Genomic DNA, 20,266 nt, shown 5'->3' on the forward strand with positions numbered 1-20,266 from the left:
GGGGGGGCGGGGGGAGTTACACTTATCACTGTTTTTTTTTTCCGAACAGAATTCAAGGCCAGGAAGAACAGTTTGGGACTGGGCGTCACAACTCCGATACACCAAACAATTTCCCTAGAAGTTTTCCCTTGACATATACACTAGAGGGGCTGGAGAAAAAGTTGGCAACGCACAGAATGGCAAGGGCAAGAAATATGTAGACTGATGATATTAGCAAACATAGAAGGTGGAGAAAAACATTTGGATTATTTGGGCTCTACTACTGAATTGATGGAGGACAGAAATAAAGATGAAGGATATAAGATTTCTTTGGTTCTAACTAAAATACAGGTGGAAATACAATTTATCATAATATTCAAATCCCAATGACTCGGATCATATTTGAAATATAATTGCAAGTGTAATTTCACTCAACCACTTTACATATGAATTTTTTATTCATAACTTTCGCATGCTGACGTTATTCGCATGTTGAAGGTAATCATCAGAGGAAAAAAAATGTAGATAAACATAATACACAGGAAAACTAAAACGAATGAAATATAATACCAATTGTAAAGGTTTGATTCGACACCATGCGCCCACCATCATTGTTCCCTGAAAAGAGCAAGAAATCTTTCTCAAGTATCTGACAATAATTTCCCTTTTTCATGTGATTGGTTAAATAACGCAAAAGCAAATAAACTGAAGAGCAGGAAACCTTTTCTTGATCAAATTATAAAGAGGTCCATATAAGTCATTTATTTGTCATTTTATAATCATGTGCATAAAGAACATGTAAAGATCAAAACCATGTTAGATAAACCAGCATGACACAAAAACCACATTGTAAAAGCGAGCATCTAAAGAGCAGAATAATTACTGAAGTGAAGAATAACTGGATCAGCATGAAACACACGTCCAACGCCATGGCCAACAAACTGTCGAACTACACCAAATCGATGCTTATCTGCATGGTCACTTGATTAGAGAAACAGAGAAAATTATGAGAATGGAGATTTTCATTATTCCGCAAGATATCACATTGTCTTAAATTAGTCTTGGACAGATGGACAAAACAATTCATTAACATCAACAGAATAAGTGCAGAGTTCTATCCAAGTATCTTATAACAATTATTCATAAATACTATGCTTCAACACAATAATCCAATTAATGATTACCCTGCAATCACACAACCATATATGAGTGTGAAGCAAAATTTCTTTGAGATAAATTAGTTTAAATCTTAGCAACCACCTACCAAAGATATTATACCTAATTCAAACAATCCATTAGAGAAATGCACATAATTTGCTCCAACAATAGTTTTTCAAAAATTAAAATTAAAAGTAAAAGAATATATGATCTTTAGAAAATCAAGCTCTTAATTGATTCAACCGTTAATAGGACTTGCTTAAGATTATTTCCTCCATATATTCTGGGTATATTTTGCTATCTTTCCTTTCATATAGGTTTAGATTTACTGCTTCATTCTAGCTTTATGATTGAGCAATTTCTTGTATAAAGTTAAGAGTTTATCTGCCACTCAAGAAATAAGAAATTTCTTTTTGTCATGCATAGCTTCATGGTATCAAAACCCTAGCTTCGTCGCCAAAACACTAACCGCTGTCACCAGACTAACCTTCCTCCCAAAGATGAGCCATTGCTCATCCCAAAGTCAAAACCCTTGTAGTTGTTGAAAACCCTCACAGTCGAAATCCTCACAAATCTACCTTTTGATGAAACCCTTGCATGTCACTGTTGTTGCCAACTTCAAATGAAGTTGCGATTATCTCCTTTGCGAAACGTCACAGATCTACTTCATTTTCGTCGTCCCCACCAAAAAAATCATGTAGGCCTTTTTTTTTTTGGGGGGGGGGGGGGGGGGGNATTTAGAATAAAAACCTCCTTTGTTGTTGTCTTCATTAGTTGTCATTGCCATCATCATCAGTTGTCGCCATGCACTTTCTTTTCACAATGACCTCACGTCTGTTTTTCCCCATTGCTTCATTTCCTCTTTTTTTTCTTTTTTTCTTTTAAATCTTGTAAGAATCAGAATCGCAAAATATCATTTTCCCCTTCACTGAGAGCAACAGTATGCAAATAACATGCCACAAACTCAAAGGCCACAACTACCTTCAGAGTTCACAATCTGTGATGATGTTCATGTACGATCTGTGGATGAGAAGATTATATCACAGGTAAAGCATCTTAACCCAAACTCGAGGATCCACAAGAACAATCAAGTTATGAGCTAGTTAATCAACTCCATGAGCACTAAGATTAGAGATAATTTTCTCCTACTTTCAACTATCAAAGAGATTTGGGATGCTGCTCAAGACACTGCCTCTAATCAAGAAAATGTTGTTGAACCCCTCCTCCAATCGAGCCAACTCATTTGTCTCATTTCTTGAGTTAACTTTTCATTCAACGGCAAACGTTGGGTGTCATGAATACCCTTAATTACAAAATTAACTGTATAAGGAGTATCTCTTTTTTAGAAATATTTCTTAGCATTACACTCCATAGGACTTTAAAAGAACTGGTTGATTTCAAATTTACCGATGAATGTTATGAAAATAAGAAATCAACTTGGAATGGCTTTTCATTAAAAATAACCAAGTAACACGAGAATAATCGTCAACAAAGGTAAAAAAAATACTGAAACCCTCTATGACTCAATAAGAGCACTAGCTCATGTATTGACTCTTGGATACAAACTCATATGTTAAAACTTAGCAAACTAACATGACACATAATCTAACGAAACTAAAAACGACTATTTACCAAAAACATATGATCCTTTGTTGAGCGGACCATACTGCAGACAAATCCATTTTTTTCCATTCACAAATGATCAAATTGAGGATGACAGTCTTCAATATTGAGATAGACAAATGACCCAAATGGAAATATTCTTCAAAGGAAGGAGGCACTCTAGAGCATGTGATGGCGGCTAAGTGGACACTCTAGAGCATATGATGGCTATAGATACTTGTGGTTTAAAGATGCAGAGACCTTCAAATTCACGCCCACTACCAATAGTCTTCTTCGTTGTAAGATCCTAAACTAAGCATTAAGCAATGACCAGGAATGAATAAGATGCAAGAATTAAGATTGCAAGCGAATTTACTAATAGAGATCAAAAGATAACTGTGGTAAATTTAAACCAAACGACAATGAAATTGATTTGGTAAGATTCATTGCGTCAGACCCAAACTGGAGATGTAGTTTTTTCATCTATAGTAACATTAGGTGAAAAGGTAGACAAAAAATTTTTAAAAAGAAGATTAGGGAATAAATTGGGATTGCCTGTCATATGATTGGTAGCACCAAAGTCAATGGCTCATTTCAAAGTGGAGGAAGAAGGCATATAGAAGCGTTACAGTCTTTGTGATAGCAGTAACTGGAGTAGAATATAATGTCAATAATGACACTTGATATGGTTGAAATTTAGCAAACTCCTCTGCAGAAATCGTAATGAAATTTTCAAAGTTATCAGGAGTGGATGCACAGATACAACATGTCTAGACAAAAATCTCTGACCCAAACTACAAAATCTAAGGTTCACAAAACCATAGGTTAACAAAAAAAAAAAAAAAAATCCCTAGGTTAACAAAAAAAATCCAATTAACCTAGCTCTCTATTGCCATGTAAATGCTAAAGGTTTGAGAGAATCAGAATACTCTATTCCATTCACTATATATATACATATAGATAGATAGATACACACAAGTAAGGGAAGGTAAAAAGACAATAAAAGACAACACTACTAAGGGAAGAGGAAATTCCATCCAGGGTAACTACTTAACAAGCGGTTTCCAATAGCTGATAAAAGAACTTTGAATGTAAAGAGGCCCATCAAGAACCGTAAAGAATACAAAAAGAATCAAAATTAGGAAACTTATCTTGAAAATATAGATTTCGAGCCAAATCTGCCACAGGATCTATCATAGCATAGCAACCCAAAATCCTAGCTTTGCTTGACAAATTCAAAGCACTTATGCCTTCCACAAGCCAATCATCAATCCTCCGGAGAGGACAAGTCCCAATCCCTAACTTCTAGAAATTAAAGTTCAAGCCTGAAATGCAAACAAGCAATGGAGAAAAAAGTAGTTTATACCTTCCCCCTCTTTCAAGCATAATATGCACCCCAACTGAGAAAGAGCCCAAGACTTAAAACCTTTTTTCGGAATCATCTCATCAGTATCAAGGCTTCTAAATGCCATAGGACCGAAAAGTTCTACTTTCTGCGTCCATTTGCTTCTCCAAACCAGCGCGGTCAAGGGGATTTTACCCTTATAGTATTTTTAGAAACGCATAAGCAGGCTGACTTCAAAGAATAACAACCTTAGCCCTCAAGGGGCCAAAAGGCTCGACCAGGCCATCCAACTCACTGAACCGAAGTCAAATTTTCTATTATCACCCCAACTATTTAGTTCCCTGTCAAAGAGACCCCATGTGTGGCCCAAATTCCAACTTTTTTGTTGTTGTCCCAACACTCAGAAATAGAAGCACCTTTTTTGCTAGAAATCACAGAAAAATCCGGAAAGCAATTCTGTAATGTATCTTGGTCAACCAAACTATCTTCCCAAAAATGGATTTGAACACCTGCATCAACTTTAAATTAAGTAAAACAAACAAAGAGCAGCAAACTTTTGGCAACGTCGACCGAAGGTCTGCTACCTTTCCCTTCTCATCATTCAACTGTGAGTATTAGCTCCATAAATGTAGGGATTACCTTCTTCCAGAGGGGATTTTCTTCTTGCGTGAATCTCCAGAGCCACCTAGCAAAGACATATTTCGATAATATAGCGAGCCCACACCCAACACCCCAATCAATGCGGGCAAAGTATTCCATTCCACATAAAGGCTCAACAATGTCATCAGTGTACTAGAGATGCGACATATTGACCATAGCTTCCTCAACTTGAAAAGCTTTTAAGATTCTGCTTTCCTGACAATCATGCAACACTCAGCTGAGAGCCTCCCTGATGATAGAAAGAGAGAGGGAGGGGGGGCAAAGGCCTTGCCTCAAACCTCTTACCGCTGAAATCTTTTCCCTAGGCTCACCATTAATCAAAACAGAGAAATTTTCAGTAGAAACCACCTCTTATCCGTTTTCTCCACAAGCTATCAAAGCCTTTTAACTTCAGAACAACATCAAGGAAGTGCCAATCGACTTTGTCCTAAGCCTTTTCAAGGTCCAACTTCAAAACATACTCCTATTGTTACTTAACGTCCAAATCTTCAACCACTTCTGAAGCTAAAAGAATGGCATCTAGGATACCCACTGCAAAGGTTGTTTGACAATCGCTTATGGTGGAAGGGAGAACCTTCTTCAACCTCTAAGCAAGAGCTTTGGCAATAATTTTATGAAGAGAAGAAATCAGACTGATCGGACAATAAATAACTAACTTTGGAGGCTTTCCACAGAAGAATCTTCTTTGAATTGAACCTCAAGTAATTCTTTAACTCTTCCCCTCCCCATTAGTTCTACAGCAATAGATTGTGCTTCCTTACTCTATCACATTACATGTTTTCAAAGAAAAGCAAAGCCCAAAAGATGTCTTTATTGAATTAGAATATGTTCATATTTTGTGTTATTTTAACACAAACATGCTACCATTAATTGTAAAAGGAATCACATAGTAAAAAATAATCCTAAACCTTTTTCTCTATTGATAGGAAACAGAAAATATCATTAATATCTAAACCTTGAAACTACAATCATCAATAGTGTCGTATGGTTCAGCAGTACAAAGTGGGGTTTCTTACTGAATTATTTTGCCAATTTTCTTGAACTCCACTCCTGGTGCGCATATGGATATTGCTTTATCTAGGCATTCTCTAGTCACCTAAAGCAGTTATTGGAGAAAAAAACAACTTATGCACAATTCAACTGATCTTATGAAACAACCACTCAAACCTACAATATTTGGTAATATTGAGCAGGATTTTAATATCGTAAACCATATTTCTCATCATTTGGAACGTAAAACAAAGAAATTTGCCCAAAGGGTCTTGTCTTGCAATATGGCGGCAAGATGAAGCGAACTACCCAGTTAGAATCAAAGACACTCAGCATTTCAGCCCAAACATAGTCATGAAATTAAACTTATGGCAGGTCAAACAGAAACCAGCGGTTGGAAATTTTCAGAATATAAAAAAACGATGAATGCAACCACATGAAGTCGGTACAGAAGAAATCACATTACCCATGTATGGAACCCATGGTGGACAGCATCTAGACATTGAAACATATCATACTTGACTTTAACCAAACTTAACAAGGTAATTACGAAGTTCTATTATTTTCAGAAATTACTGTCCTATCATCCTAGCTCAGTATCACAAATCCTTCAATCCAAAAGGAAAAAAAACATGTAGTACCTATGTTGAAGGTAGGAGAAGTTCCAATTTTACAATACTCACACTTATATGAAGTAAAGCCAGATTGGATATTGCCGGACAAGAATTTAAGCCAAATAAATTATAAAGTTCTAGACCGGTCCTTGTAGAAAACCAACAACTTTTTCCATTGAAATATTAACAATATATATATATAACTAGTGACGTATCAAAAGATAACAAGAACAACATAGCTATATCTAATTGTAATAGCTACTCATTAACAAAAGTAGAAAGAAAAAGCTACCCGGACAAGTTTTCTGGCTTCATCATCAACATCTCCACAAAAGAAAGTTGTTGAAGTATCACCATGGTATCCCTACAAATTAGCAGGATAGCAGACATAGTTTTAATAGCTACAAATTTTTATTTCATTGAATAACACCAAAAAAATTATTAATGCTTCATTTGATAGATTCCCCACCTTTCTAGATGAGGTTTACATATCAATCTCCGGTGTAATGTGTGAAAACAAGTGTATGAATATCAGCTCACGAGACATTTCACAATGGTCACCCATTAAACTAAACAATATATAATCATCATAAGCTACAGAACATCAAGATAGCTTCGAAGTCCTAGCAGTAAGGTTATTTCTTTAGATGCCCAAGTCAAAAGACCAACCATCTTCAAGAAAAATAAAATGAAAGATCAGAGACAATTTCATGGACACAAATACGTTGGACTTACTAGCTAATTGCTTTCCTAAACAATGGCCCAACCCAATAATATCTTATAAGTCTTTATATCAGATCCTTATTAATGGGCTCATATGTATAGATAGCATTAAGACTTTTTACCTCTTTTTTCTGTCATTATAACGTCACTGGAGTGTATGGCAGTATGTTCCTCTTTTACTTTGTATGAAATAATAATATACTAGAACCTGACCAAAGGTTGTCCTCGTGAAACTTACTTCTTCCTTCAAGAAATCAAACCTTCAACAAAAGTCTCAAGGGTCTCGCAACTCAGTACACAGCCCACGCATACCCCTCAAAATTTGTTGCTCTATCAACATTTTATTTTTGTACTCATTTTGTTCAACTGCTCAAATACATTTACTTCAGCTCCTGAGTTCGTCATCAACTGACTTTTTGGGATCAATTGGTATGGTTCATTGGTTCAATTGGCTCAATCGCCTTGAATAACTTGCTTTGCTCAATCGGTTCTTTGGTTCTGGTTGGTTTGCTCCTTTATTGCTCCTTTATTGCTCCATTTGTTCAATTGGTATCATCAGTTTTCTTTTTAAAAGAAAAAAACACTTCTCGAAAAAACTCATGTCATGCACATTGCTTCTTGGGGTGTGCCCCCTAGGTGCCCTCACCCAACATATTTATTTTTGTAGTTTTCCAATTTCCTTATGAAAAAATTTTAAAGTATTCTCCAAAATCCTCTTTTTCTCTAAACAATATCTTTGTCAGGCTCATGCAAGCAAATAGTTCCTTGTATAGCACTTTTCTTTTCTGCCCATTTACAATTACAGATTTTTTATATCCACGTGTTCAAGCTAGCATACAAGCACCTCAGCTAATCTCATGAACAGGTATCTAATCCTATACATTTGATTACCAAACAACTCATAGAACTTTAATGTCCTTGGTAGAAAGCTACCATCGAGTTTGAATCATTTTTTTACGGTAACTTTTAGAGTGTATAAATTGGGTTGTAATCCATTTACTTTGTAAGAACAAATAATGTATTCACACCACAGAATACATGAAAATGAAAGTACAAAGTACCGTTAGAATCTCACAAAAACTCCACAGTTGGCATGTATGGTAGGTAATGAGTTGTTGTCACCCTCCTTAGCAAATTTAAACTTAGCCTTTTGCCTCTAGCTAATAGTCTAACTTCTAGTAACCTCTTCAAACTCAACTTTCAGAGACAACATTTCCTCCCTTTGCTCAAAGCATAGGGAACCAACCTCTTCCAGTCTATTCAGCATGTTAATGCGATTTAGTAATCCTGTTTCTTGATCTTCAAGTCTCCAAATACTTCAGGATTCGAAATTTTAAGTGACTTCTTCAAACAAAAAGCTTACCCACAAAACGATAACCTTCCCATCTTCCTAGAGCCTCCACTGCCCACCAAAAGGGTAAAGAGGTTCCAAGAGTGGGATGAGACAGCCACATTTTTTCAAATCTAAATGGGGTTGGACCACACTTCCCTTTAAAAATATTATTGTTCCTCCACATAAATTCTTTGCTCAACTTTATGTAATACCATTTTCTAAAAGGAGAGAACCTTAAGCATTGCCCCAAGAGCATGCTGGGTAGATTAATGGGAGAAGAGCTATTTTGCAGTTCCAAACATTTAACTATGGACATATCCGTATATGCAGTGTTCAACAACCACATACTTTGGAAGGTTAATTTTGAAGTTAGCTCTTAAAGGTTAATTTTAAGACCCATGGACATATGCATGCATGGTGTTCACCATAGACTTTGATAGGTTAATTGTGAGACCCAAGGTAGCTTTTAAGGTTTCAATGAGAAGGATTAGATTTTTATCTTCAAGCCATCAAAAGGAGACATGAAAAGACCATCAGATCTATTGAAGAAATCATCATGAGTTAAGGAATATTTGTGTAATTCCTAATCCTAAATTAGGAGATATTTGTGTAACCTCATTAAATAAGGGAAAAATTTGACCTCGAAGGATTAGCCTTAAGTTAAAGATATCTGTGTAATTTATAAGTTAGTATCCAAGCTGAGAATGAATGATACATATTACTTAGGGGGAGTGTCAAAGGATATTGGTGTAATCCCATCAAATAAGGAAGTAGTTGGATTATTTAGATTTCTTGTTACCCAACAGAGATTTATTTGATTTATCTTATCTTGTTAGCTATTATCTAGGGATTTATTTAGATTACCTAATATCTAGAGAATTTAGATCTATCAATTTAGATTTAGTCAGTCCTTCCTTATTAAAGATATATGTAATTCTTTGAAAATAAATAAGAAAAACAATAGTCTAATATAGACTTGAAACACTCACCATTGTTACCTAGAATCTAAGGATTGATTTAGATCTATTGTTACTAGAGATTTATTTAGATTTTATTATTATTAGGGGTGTGAGAGCCCGTCTGGTGGGCCCAAGCTCACACGTGTGGTGATGTGTAGAAAAGTACTACACACCCAACCTTGCCCAAACTGGAAAGCTACCGAAGGCCATGCTATCTTATGTTAAAAGGATAGGTCCCACCATATTGCATGTGTTTGCATTTTCCGCATTTTCCTACCCCCAATAGTGGGGTTACTTACCAAATATTTCTTAAAATACTTAAGTCAGGTGCTACCCTTACATTTCAGGTAAAGTGTATGGAACCCATATATGGATTACAGCAGCGTTGTGATGAAGGCATGGAACTAGTGTTAGGGTAGTTGCATTTTGTCTATTTTGTAGCCCTTAGGTTATACCAAAACATTGTTTTATTCTTTTCCATAGTTTTATTTAAATTTTTACATTACTTCTTTTCTATTGTTTTGTTTTAAGCTTTTATTTCGAACATTTAAGTCCATAGCATTGTTTTTGAAATATTTTAAACGAATAGTTTCATACTTAAGAGTCAGGTCATGCATGTAGTGGCGGCTCTATTTCAATAGAAAAATAAGGTCGTTACATGTCGAAGGCAGGTATGCACCGCAGAGGAGTCCAAATCAAAACAAAAGGGAGCAGTTGTGGAAACTAGTGGATTTAATAATGAAGAGTTGAAAGATTGAAGATGTTCTTGGATTCGCTCAACAAACCATCAAATTCCAATACCTTAACTATCTCAAGTAAGTCTTGATTCAATTTTTGTATAAACCTCTACAGATAAGTTAGGTTAACTCTTGGATTGTAGATTATGATGCAACTTATAAACCATGTCCAAGTAACTGAAAAATTACCGTCGCAAATGAAATCCGTCCTAGGAATAGACAATGTATTCATTTCTCAAACTCTTAAACTAGAACCCATCTTACATGTTCCAAAACTATCTAGTAGTCTCCTTTCCATACAAAAGCTTACCCATGAAAACCACTATAGTGTTATTTTCTCCTAATCATATTGTGTTTTTCAAGACCAAAATTCAAGACGAATGATTGAACTTGCTAAAGAATTGAATGGCTTATACAACTTGCAATTACCTGAGAGAATAGTCAGCCCGGCACACCCGTGTCATTTTTTAGTTCCTCCAATAAATATGGGATTTGGTTACATCACTTTTTCCTTATTTAGGGTTTTGAGAATTATGTTTCCAGATTTGTTTCAAGGACTATAAATCTCTTATTTTCAGTGTAATACATGTGAATTTGCCAAACATACTCGTTATCTTTTCTCATTAATCATGTACCAAGTATTTCTAATGCTCGTTGATTTCTCACATTAATTGATGATTGTACTCAGGTCACATAGCTATTCCTTTCAAACAAATATCAGATGTTAGCAATATATCTCTTGTTCTTTTCTCATTAATCAAAATGTACCAAGTATTTCTAATGCTCGTTGATCTCTCACATTAATTGATGATTGTACTCAGGTCACATGGCTATTCCTTTCAAACAAATATCAGATGTAAGCAATATATCTCTTGTCTTCCACTTAATGATTCAGACCCAATTTGAGTCAAAATCAAAACACTTCGAACAGACAATGCTGAGATTATTTCAATCAAACCTTATTCCCATTTTTCCCATCTCAAGGCATTATCCATGATTATTGTGTGTTATTATTACACCATACCAAAATGGAGTGGCTGAAACGAGAAATGGACACCTTTTAAACACACTACCTAAGCATTGCTTTTTCACATAAACATGTCAAAACTTACTAGGGAGAGGCAAACACACTACCTAAGCATTACTTTTTCACATAAACATGCAAAAAACTTGCTAGGGAGATGCAAGTTCTTACTACAACTCACGTGATTATCGTCTCCAATCACATGTCCAAAATAATCTAAGCTCAATAGAAGTCCTCATCCAATTTCATTCTCACTTTCAAACATCAAATAGTCTCACACCTCACATATTTGGGTACACTGCCATTGTTCATGTTCACAATACTCCAAGAGGTAAACTTGATTTGAGAGCAATAAAATGTGTCTTTTTAGGATATTTCTCAACCACAATAGGGTACAAATATTACAACCCTACATCTAGGAAGTCTTACACGTCAATTGATGTGACATTTACCAAACATAAAATTGTTCTTCTCTGATACCTCTCTTCAGGGGAGAACATAGAGACTGATGAGGGTCCCTAGGAAACTAATCGAACCCTTAGACACACTAAATAACCAGCCCACATAACCAATTATTGAGTCGATGCCTACTAAGTCCATACCTTATAATATTTCTAATGTCCACCCCTACTATCGTAGAGTTACCAACTGAACCATATGCTCCACCTCCATTGTCAAATCCGTTGTTCTCTCATGTATATGCAAGAAGAAAACTTATTTCAAAACCAATACAAGGCAAAACATCTGACTCTACTCAAAATGAGAATGTGACACAAGTACCAATAAATGATAGTCTCATAGCTCTTCGAAAACCTATTAGAGAATGCACAAAACAACCCTTATACCCCTATCAAACTTTTCTCTCTCGAAAGACTAACACCATCACACTAGAGTTTCATCGTGATCTAAACTCAATTGTTATACCTAACATTGTATCTAAAACTTTATCCAAAAGAGAATGGTAGGATGCTATGAGAGCAAAAATGCATACTCTACCATGAGAGAAGAAATGCATACTCTAGAAAAGAATAACACATGGAAAGTTGTGGATAGGCCAAAAGAAAAAAAAAAAAAAACAATAATCAGGTATAGGTAGCTTTTCAAAGTAAAGTACAAGGCTGATGGAACGTTGGAAAGGATAAAAGCAAGATTAGTACACTCAAACTTACGATATAGATTACCAAATGACATTTTCCCAGTTGCAAAGATCAACATCGTAAGAATATTGTTACCCTTGCCAACTTAAATTGGCAACTCACATAGTATGATGTGAAGAATGCATTTCTTCATGGCATTCTAGATGAGGAAACCTACATGAGCATTCCTCCACGATTTTGAAAGCTTAAGAGGTAAAGTAGGCAAATTAAGAAAGGTCTTGTATGGACTAAAAAAATACCAAAGGCTTGGTTCAAAAGATTCATAAAGGTGATGAAAGATTGTGGGTATAAGCAAAGCCAAGGAGATCACACTCTTTTTATCAAGTATTCAGAATCAAGGAGAGTTGCAGCGTTTCCAGTGTATATAGATGACATCATAGTCACGGGAGATAATGAGGAAAAAAAATTTGAACTCAGAAGAAAATTGATGGAGTTTGAGATCAAAGAACTTGGAAGGCTAAAATACTTCCTCAATGTTGAAGTAGCGTACTCAACTCAAGATATTCTCAAGATATTTTCATTAAGATGGAAACAAGAAAAAGTGAATGTAACCCTACAACAATGCCAGTAGATCCAAATCAAAAATTGGGAGAGTCAAAAGAAGAACCAACGATGAACAGAGAAATGTATCAGAGGCTAGTAGAAGGCTTACATATCTAGCTCACACTCAACCAGACAGTATTCTCAATGAGGGTAATTAGCCAATTCAGGCATGATTCATTGGAGCCTCACCTTCGGGCAACATATAAAATATTACATTACTTAAAAGGAACTTTAGGAAAATGAATTTATATCCAAACTGAACAATTCCCTTGCACTGTAAGCTTACACAAACGCAGACTATGTTAGATCAATAGTGGGCAAAAGATCTACTACAGGACATTGTACTTTTCTTGGAGGTAATTTGGTAACATGGAGAAGCAAAAAGCAAAAATTTTGAGCTATTGCACAACGGCTATGTGAATTCTTATGGTTGAAGATAATCCTTGGATGACTTACAAATTAAGGGAGAAAGTCCAATAAAGTTGTACTACGACAACAAACTAGCTATCAATCTTACATATAATCCTATCCACATGTACCTCTCTAAAAATTAATATGAAAAGCAAGATAATTTACAAATACAATATACGAATTGAAGATGAGTAATATTGTTGCCTACATGCACAAATTTTTCAATAGTTGAAAGAACTTGTCAAAAGAGAAAACAGAAAGATAAGCTTATATAACTTTACATTCTCATGCATAGTGTATAAAATGAAAGGAACAGGTACACAAGGTCAAATAAAGGTCAGTATAAGATATTTAGAGCTTCAAATATGCATTCTTCTACTGTTGTTAAGACAAATTAAGCTCAGAGTTGCAAATGCTTACATTTAAATAGACGGTAACATCTATATTGATAATATCACCATCCTGAAAAAAAAAAAAAGATCATGACATCTCAATTCATCATCATAAAACAAGCAATTGATTTACAATAAATGTTGTTAATGTTACTAAGAAATCAAAGAGAAGACCTCAAGAACTCGGGAATCTGGTATTCCATGGCAAATGCATTCATTCACTGACGTGCATACACTCTTCGGAAAGCCACCATAACCCAGAGGTGATGGATAGGCTCCATTATCAATTATCATTTGGTGAACAGCCTTGTCAATATCATCAGTCATAATACCTGGCTGCCAATAGAAGCAAGAACCAAAATTTTGCAATAAAATATAGTGGCGATTAATAAATGGGTACATCATGGACTGATAAACACAAGTAGTTTAAACATAGTAACAGAAAGAATAGCTACATTTAAGTTGTTTTTTCTTGGATAAGAAACATGTAAATGAAAAAATGGAATTACAAAAGGAAGTACTGATATGAGCCAAACTTGATCAAAAGTTGCACTCTTCATTTTACCAATATAAAAGGAGACAGAGTAAATGACAACATTTCTTCATGGCTAAAACCTCAATGAGAAGAATTAAGACATGCTCATTTCCGAACCTCATCATTTCAAAAACAACTCCATTCCTCATTCTCAAAACATCCAAAAAAATAGGTTGAGTAGCATTCGACCTTATGATCTTAGCCTCACCATTTGAAGGAACCAAAGATATTTAGGCAAGGAGCTCCACCACAGAGAGTGCAGGAACTGACATTACATGCCACATTCAGTATTAACAAAGTGCCAATGAATAAACAGATGATCTAAATGCTTTCCTACTTTTTCAGAAAGAACACACCCTAAATGATTGAGAAACACGACGCATGGAGGATACCTCTTTTGAAATTTTTCATGCATTGACTTCAACTGTCCAGATAACAAATATTCTTATTGGGAATATTCAATGTCAAAATTTATTTGATAAAACTTGGAGGAAGCACAAGGCTTCTTTCCACTGTTCTATAAAGGCATGTTTTTGGAGAAAAGTAAGAGATTGAGGGCTTTTGGGGAATGATGTAGTTTCAGCTCTTTGTTAGGCTACTTCGCTTGAAAGGAGCAAAAAAATTTTAAATAATAAATAAGTAAAAAGATCAGAGGTTTGGAATCATTTGGGACAGGTTTGATTATTTAACTTTGTTTGCCAACATATGTACATTTGTTAAGATTTTTGCCTTCCTTTTGCCCCAATGCAATCTAGATGGTCACATTATATGTAAATTCATGTCAATATGCTCTCTAATATAGAGAAATGTCAATTAGACATGTAGAGTAGCAAGTATCATTTGAAAGTAGAAGAAAGTAGAGCAAATAGATACATATAATTTACCCCAGCACGAGAAATAATAAGCAGAAAAATACCTTTACTAATGTCCCTGCATATTCTAGAACTTGGGCTGCAAGCCTCCCAGAAGCTCTCATGCACTCTATACCCTTCTCATCATGAATCTCAGGTCCACTAGCAATTCCAGGTGGTCGCTTAGATTTGACATAAGGAGGCCTTGGTATATTGTCTGGAACAGGTCGAGGAGGAGAAACTTTTCCAGGTCTTAGACGTTTACGATTCATATTTTGCATCTCGTCCAAATTTCTATCAATTTCAATGAGAATGGTTCATTCAACACCTTTTGAAGATCAACATATTTTTATACTTAAAATATACTACAAGAAACAATAACGGACACAATTCTTTACGTATTGACCCCTTTAGAAACTGGATCACAAAGGCCACATCCAAATATATAGTCCCTAATGGAGAATTATACGCTACAGTGTGAGTGCAAGTGTAAATATGTAATAAGCACATATAAAGACATCTAAGATGTTAATAAAAATACTCATCCTAACACCCTTTCAACTATATGACCGTCGAATGTGTGGGGGAACGTAACTTACATGTTTGTAGCTACCAATTACCATCTGCACCGCACATTATGAAATGTACAACTTTCGTCACAGTATACCATTCGAAGTTCACAAATCACGGATATATAGAACTTACTGACATGCGACTTTCCATGAGAATTAAGGAACAGTTTACATCCTCGGTTGTATAAGTGCAAAATACCGATTCCCATAAACGTAACTTTCAGAAAACGAGAGAACAAAACTATGGAGCTTTGTACCTTCTATTGAAAAGGTTGGCCAAACCAGAAAGTGTCCTGGATAATTGCATTGAGACATGTTTGCCTCCTACAAAAGAATATACAGATTACCTCCATTTTACCCAGATTTTTCGCTCAAGATAAAAACACGAGCAGCCGAAAAATTGCAAGTGGTTTTCTTACATCACAATAACCAGGAAACTAGAACGGATTAGCACGAGAGAAAAAAACGCTCTAATTAATGAGTCATTAGATGTTGAACTTGGATTACAATCGCTTAACAGCAAATTATGACTGGAGAATAACGGGAAACAACAGGATTTTAAGGAATTGCTAACCGATTGGGTAAGAAGACAAGTACTCAGAAAGAACGAAGGAAAGATGTTGAAGCAAGAAGAGCAACATAGAACGGAAATGAACGAGGAAGGATAAAAGAATACCTGGATTATAGGCGAAGACTTGATGAACAGGCAACCGAGAGTGAAGGAAATGGTTAGCACCAACTCCCAGAAAGGATGAGAAGAGTTTTGATTCTCCATACAAGGCTCCCACCATTTTTGCTTTCTTCCACAGTCCACACTCGGCCACTGTCGCTGAAACGCTGAAACGCCGAAACACTAAATAGACTTTTTATCTTTTTATCATCCAATGCGCGTCTGATTAGCACGAGTCCTTCAAAGATTGCTAACCTGATCAGCTAGGTTTCGGTACGTGTGAGCCCGTCTGATGAACCCATGCTCGCACGCATGGATACCTTTGAGCCCTACACTGTAGACTTCTACAGAATTTATGATACCAACTATGACGCCTAATTCTTCTATTGAAATATATCGGCTACTAAATACATGACATGTTCGTTAAATGCAGAAAATTTTATTTAAAATATTTAAAAATGATGTCTTTGACTTGAACTTCTTAATAAAAGCTTTAAAAAAAAAAAAAAAAAAACAACTGAAATAAACCATGTAAAATTTAAATAAAACAAAAAAAGAATAAAATAATATATTGATCTAAAGGGCTACAAAATAGACTTTGATGCAACTACCCTAATACTAGTTTCATGGCCTTCAATGCTACGCCACCTTATCCATACACGGGTGCTTATTTTTACGTGAAATATAAGAGTAACACATAGTTTGATTATTTTAAAAAAGTAATTAGTCCATTTCGTAGTTATATTGTTCCATATACATATTCTGGTCATATCATTTCCTAAACTTATTATAATTCTATCGTCTCATCAGTCTACCATAATTATATCATTTTCTATCCATAACCTTATCGTATCATTTTATCAATTTATCATAATCATAACGTTTCCTATACATAACCTTATCGTATCGGTTTATCAATCTATCATAACCATAGCGTTTTCTATACATAACCTTATCGTATTATTTTATCAATCTATTATAATCATAATGTTTCATGAACAGATCTTAGTCATATCGTTACATTATGTTTATCACATCCTTCTCGTATCCTATCTAAAACATATCATTGAACACATCGTACCGTAAGTGTTATCATACAATTCACATATCATAACATATATATCATTTTATAGTCATATTGATTCACAAACGTTTGACACATATCAATATATGGCACGTGTCAACATCAAATGTAATCACGACAATAGTAAGGTCACTTACTTGGTTGGCCTTAGTCGGCGTTCTACTTAAACTTGAGTATGTTTAGATTTTGTTTCCTCGAAGTTGTTCCACGTATCGTCAGGAGTTGTTTCCTATTTGAACGTTTGTCTTATGTACGTTTATAACTCACATTTCTATCCTAATTTAACTTAAATTTGGAAATACGACACTATACTGACCTCAATTTCCTTAATTAAGGTCAAATTTATCTCCGAGAGGGTCGAAAATGTAGGGATCGGTATCAAACAGTGCAACCCAAACTCAATAACCCATTTCTGAGCCGTCTGAGTCGGCAAGTGAGCTAAAGGAGTCGACATCTGTGTATGCGACACGCGTCGCTCTTAGGAGGTGACACGTCATGGGTGGCGTTATGGGTCAAGGCACAGACTTCAGGTCACTGACTCAGGTACGCGGGTCGTGGGATGTGGATGGGCTTCAAGGCTATTGGTCGGCGACCATTGGGATTCGGTTCGTGGGCCAAGGTTTGGGTCACAGTCGCATTATGTGTATTGAGCACGGTTCCGGGACGTACATACCATTAGGTCGTCACTACATCGAGCTGAGCTTTTTGGGTTTTGTGTATTAGGCCCTGTACTGATTTGGGCCTTGGGAAATTGGGTTATTGGTGGTCGGGATGCTACTCGAGTATCTGATTCGAATCCGACCTGGATCCATAGACGTCATCTTCTCCACCCAATTCCTTCGCGTTTTCTAACCAATTTTCTCTCTCCTCTAAAACATCGCTCCGACGTTTGTGTCTCGCCATTTTTCTTTGGTTCTTCATCGTTTCTCCTTCCTCTTCACCTCCCACGTTGTATTATGGATGACAAACACCTATAACACCCAAATCTATGATGGTACAAGACAACCTGAAACTCACTTTTGATTCTGACAATAAGGAACAATATTAAGGTGTAGAATTCATCTCTCGTGTATGTGCAAACGTCAGTAGATTTTTTTGTCGCTTGAGATGGCGGTTTTTGTGGACTTCTGACAATCGAGAGGAAATTGTCAACCGAGTAAAAAACGGCCGAAGGAAATTTGTTGAACAAAATGAAAATAGAAAATGAGAGAGAGAGAAAGATTTATTGAAAAAAAGTAGTGATTTTGTTTCGGATGAGATTCACTTATTTAAATAATCATCTTATCCTAACAATGGCCTAAAAGTGTCCAACTAAATATGTGCCATTTCCCTACAAATGGCCACCTAAAAAATAAATGATAATTCATTCGACGTGTTTGTCAAATGATCAAAATATTCAATCAACTGAGTAAAACGTGTAAAAGCTAAATAAGGAACCTCAAGCTTTTATTAACAATCTCCTAAAACCTGTGGTATATCTATCTTATTATTTGAACTCCGATCTTTGAACGCAGTTCCTTAAATTTTACCTGCACCAGAGACTTGTTGAACATGTCTACAAGCTGTTCCTCTATTCGGATGAAGTCAATCTTGATAAGCTCCCGATCTGCACCCTCCTGAATGTAATGGAACCTGATCTCTATGTGCTTGCACTGGTCGTGCAAAATTGGATTTTTGATCAGGGAGATCGTAGATTTGTTATCCACGTAAAGCATTGGTGGATCACCTTCTTTTTCGGAGTTCTTCCATCAGTCGCACAAGCCAGATCCCGTGTTGCTGTCGTCGAAGCGGCAATGTACTCTGCTTCACAAGAAGAGAAAGCAACTACCTTTTGCTTAGTTGATTGTCAACAGATCGCGCCGCCTGAGAGGAAGTAAATCATCCCGCTGGTGTTCTTACGATCATCAACGTCACCGGTCATGTCACTATCATTGCAATCGACTAACTCAAGCTTCTTCTTTCCTCTCCCTACGCATTATCTCACACTCCAGCCTCTAATTCCGGCCACATAGTGCAAGATGCGGTTGACAGCCACAAGATGTTTCTCCCTAGGTGCTTCCATAAACCTACTCACGTATCCAACGGAATAAGCAAGGTCAAGGCATGACGTGTGTTTACCAGATAGCGCAGGCTCCCGAGAATGCTGCGGTAATTGGTGGAGTCGACTGTCGTTGTAGTGCCAACTTTCCTTAGTTGGAGTTAGGCTTCCATTGGCGTCCTTATAGGGTTACTGTCCGCTAGCTTAGCTGTGTCCAACAGCTTCTTTGCGTACACACCTTGACAATGGTGATGCTGGCAGTACTCTGTTGAACTTTGATGCCGAGATAGTAGCTGAGCACGCCGAGATCACTCATCTTGAAGTTCTTTGACATCTCTCTCTTGAATCTTCCGAGGACTTCCATGTCACCTCTAGTGATTATGAGATCATCGACATACACTCCCACAATTAGTCATTGCTCACTGTGGTCGTGCATGTACATCCTATGCTCAAAGGCACAACGCTTGAACTTCAGCGACAGTAGGGGACTGTCGAGCTTCGCGTTCCAGGCTTCGTGGTACTTGCTGAAGCTCATAGAGTGCCTTGTGCGGGCGCAATACCTTGTCAGGGTTGTCGTTGTCCAGGAAGCCCGGTGGTTGTTGAACATAGACGGTCTCCTTCAGCTCTCCGTTGAGGAATGCGGATTTCATGTCCATGTGGTGTTCCTCCCAGAAATGATGTGCCGCGATTGCCAGCAATAGGTGGACAGATTCCAGCTTTGCCACCGGTGCGAATATCTCCTCGAAATCCACTCCTTGCTTCTGGACGTAGCCCTTCGCTCAGATGGGCCTTGTGTTTTACAACTTCTCCCTCTTCGTTACGCTTCAGTTTGAAGACCCCCTATGGCTCGGTGTCTCGGCGGCATGTCCTTCAGACTCCATGTCTTGTT

General features: G+C 36.5%; 1 protein-coding gene and 1 long non-coding RNA gene across 2 annotated transcripts in view; both read right to left on the minus strand.

Moving 5' to 3' along the window:
• The window catches only part of LOC111434953 (methionine aminopeptidase 1D, chloroplastic/mitochondrial), a 20,747-nt gene extending 4,275 nt beyond the window's left edge, over positions 1-16,472 (minus strand). Inside the window, exons 1-9 of the mRNA XM_023072287.1 lie at positions 16,262-16,472; positions 15,843-15,909; positions 15,079-15,307; positions 13,802-13,963; positions 13,656-13,697; positions 6,641-6,712; positions 5,761-5,840; positions 863-960; positions 550-597 (exon numbers count right to left, since the gene is read on the minus strand). Coding sequence (XP_022928055.1) covers positions 550-597; positions 863-960; positions 5,761-5,840; positions 6,641-6,712; positions 13,656-13,697; positions 13,802-13,963; positions 15,079-15,307; positions 15,843-15,909; positions 16,262-16,376 — 913 coding nt within the window. The 5' untranslated portion in view covers positions 16,377-16,472. The remainder of the gene's footprint in view (positions 1-549; positions 598-862; positions 961-5,760; positions 5,841-6,640; positions 6,713-13,655; positions 13,698-13,801; positions 13,964-15,078; positions 15,308-15,842; positions 15,910-16,261) is intronic.
• LOC111434954 lies at positions 1,813-5,752 on the minus strand. Its single transcript, XR_002709009.1, has 2 exons — positions 4,724-5,752; positions 1,813-4,593 (listed from the first exon to the last, which is right to left on the minus strand). It is a non-coding gene; the product is annotated as an uncharacterized LOC111434954 (long non-coding RNA).
• Positions 16,473-20,266: the final 3,794 nt, after the last annotated feature.

The sequence above is a fragment of the Cucurbita moschata genome, unplaced genomic scaffold, assembly GCF_002738365.1.
Source record: "Cucurbita moschata cultivar Rifu unplaced genomic scaffold, Cmos_1.0 Cmo_Scf00047, whole genome shotgun sequence".
Classification (NCBI taxonomy): domain Eukaryota; kingdom Viridiplantae; phylum Streptophyta; class Magnoliopsida; order Cucurbitales; family Cucurbitaceae; genus Cucurbita; species Cucurbita moschata.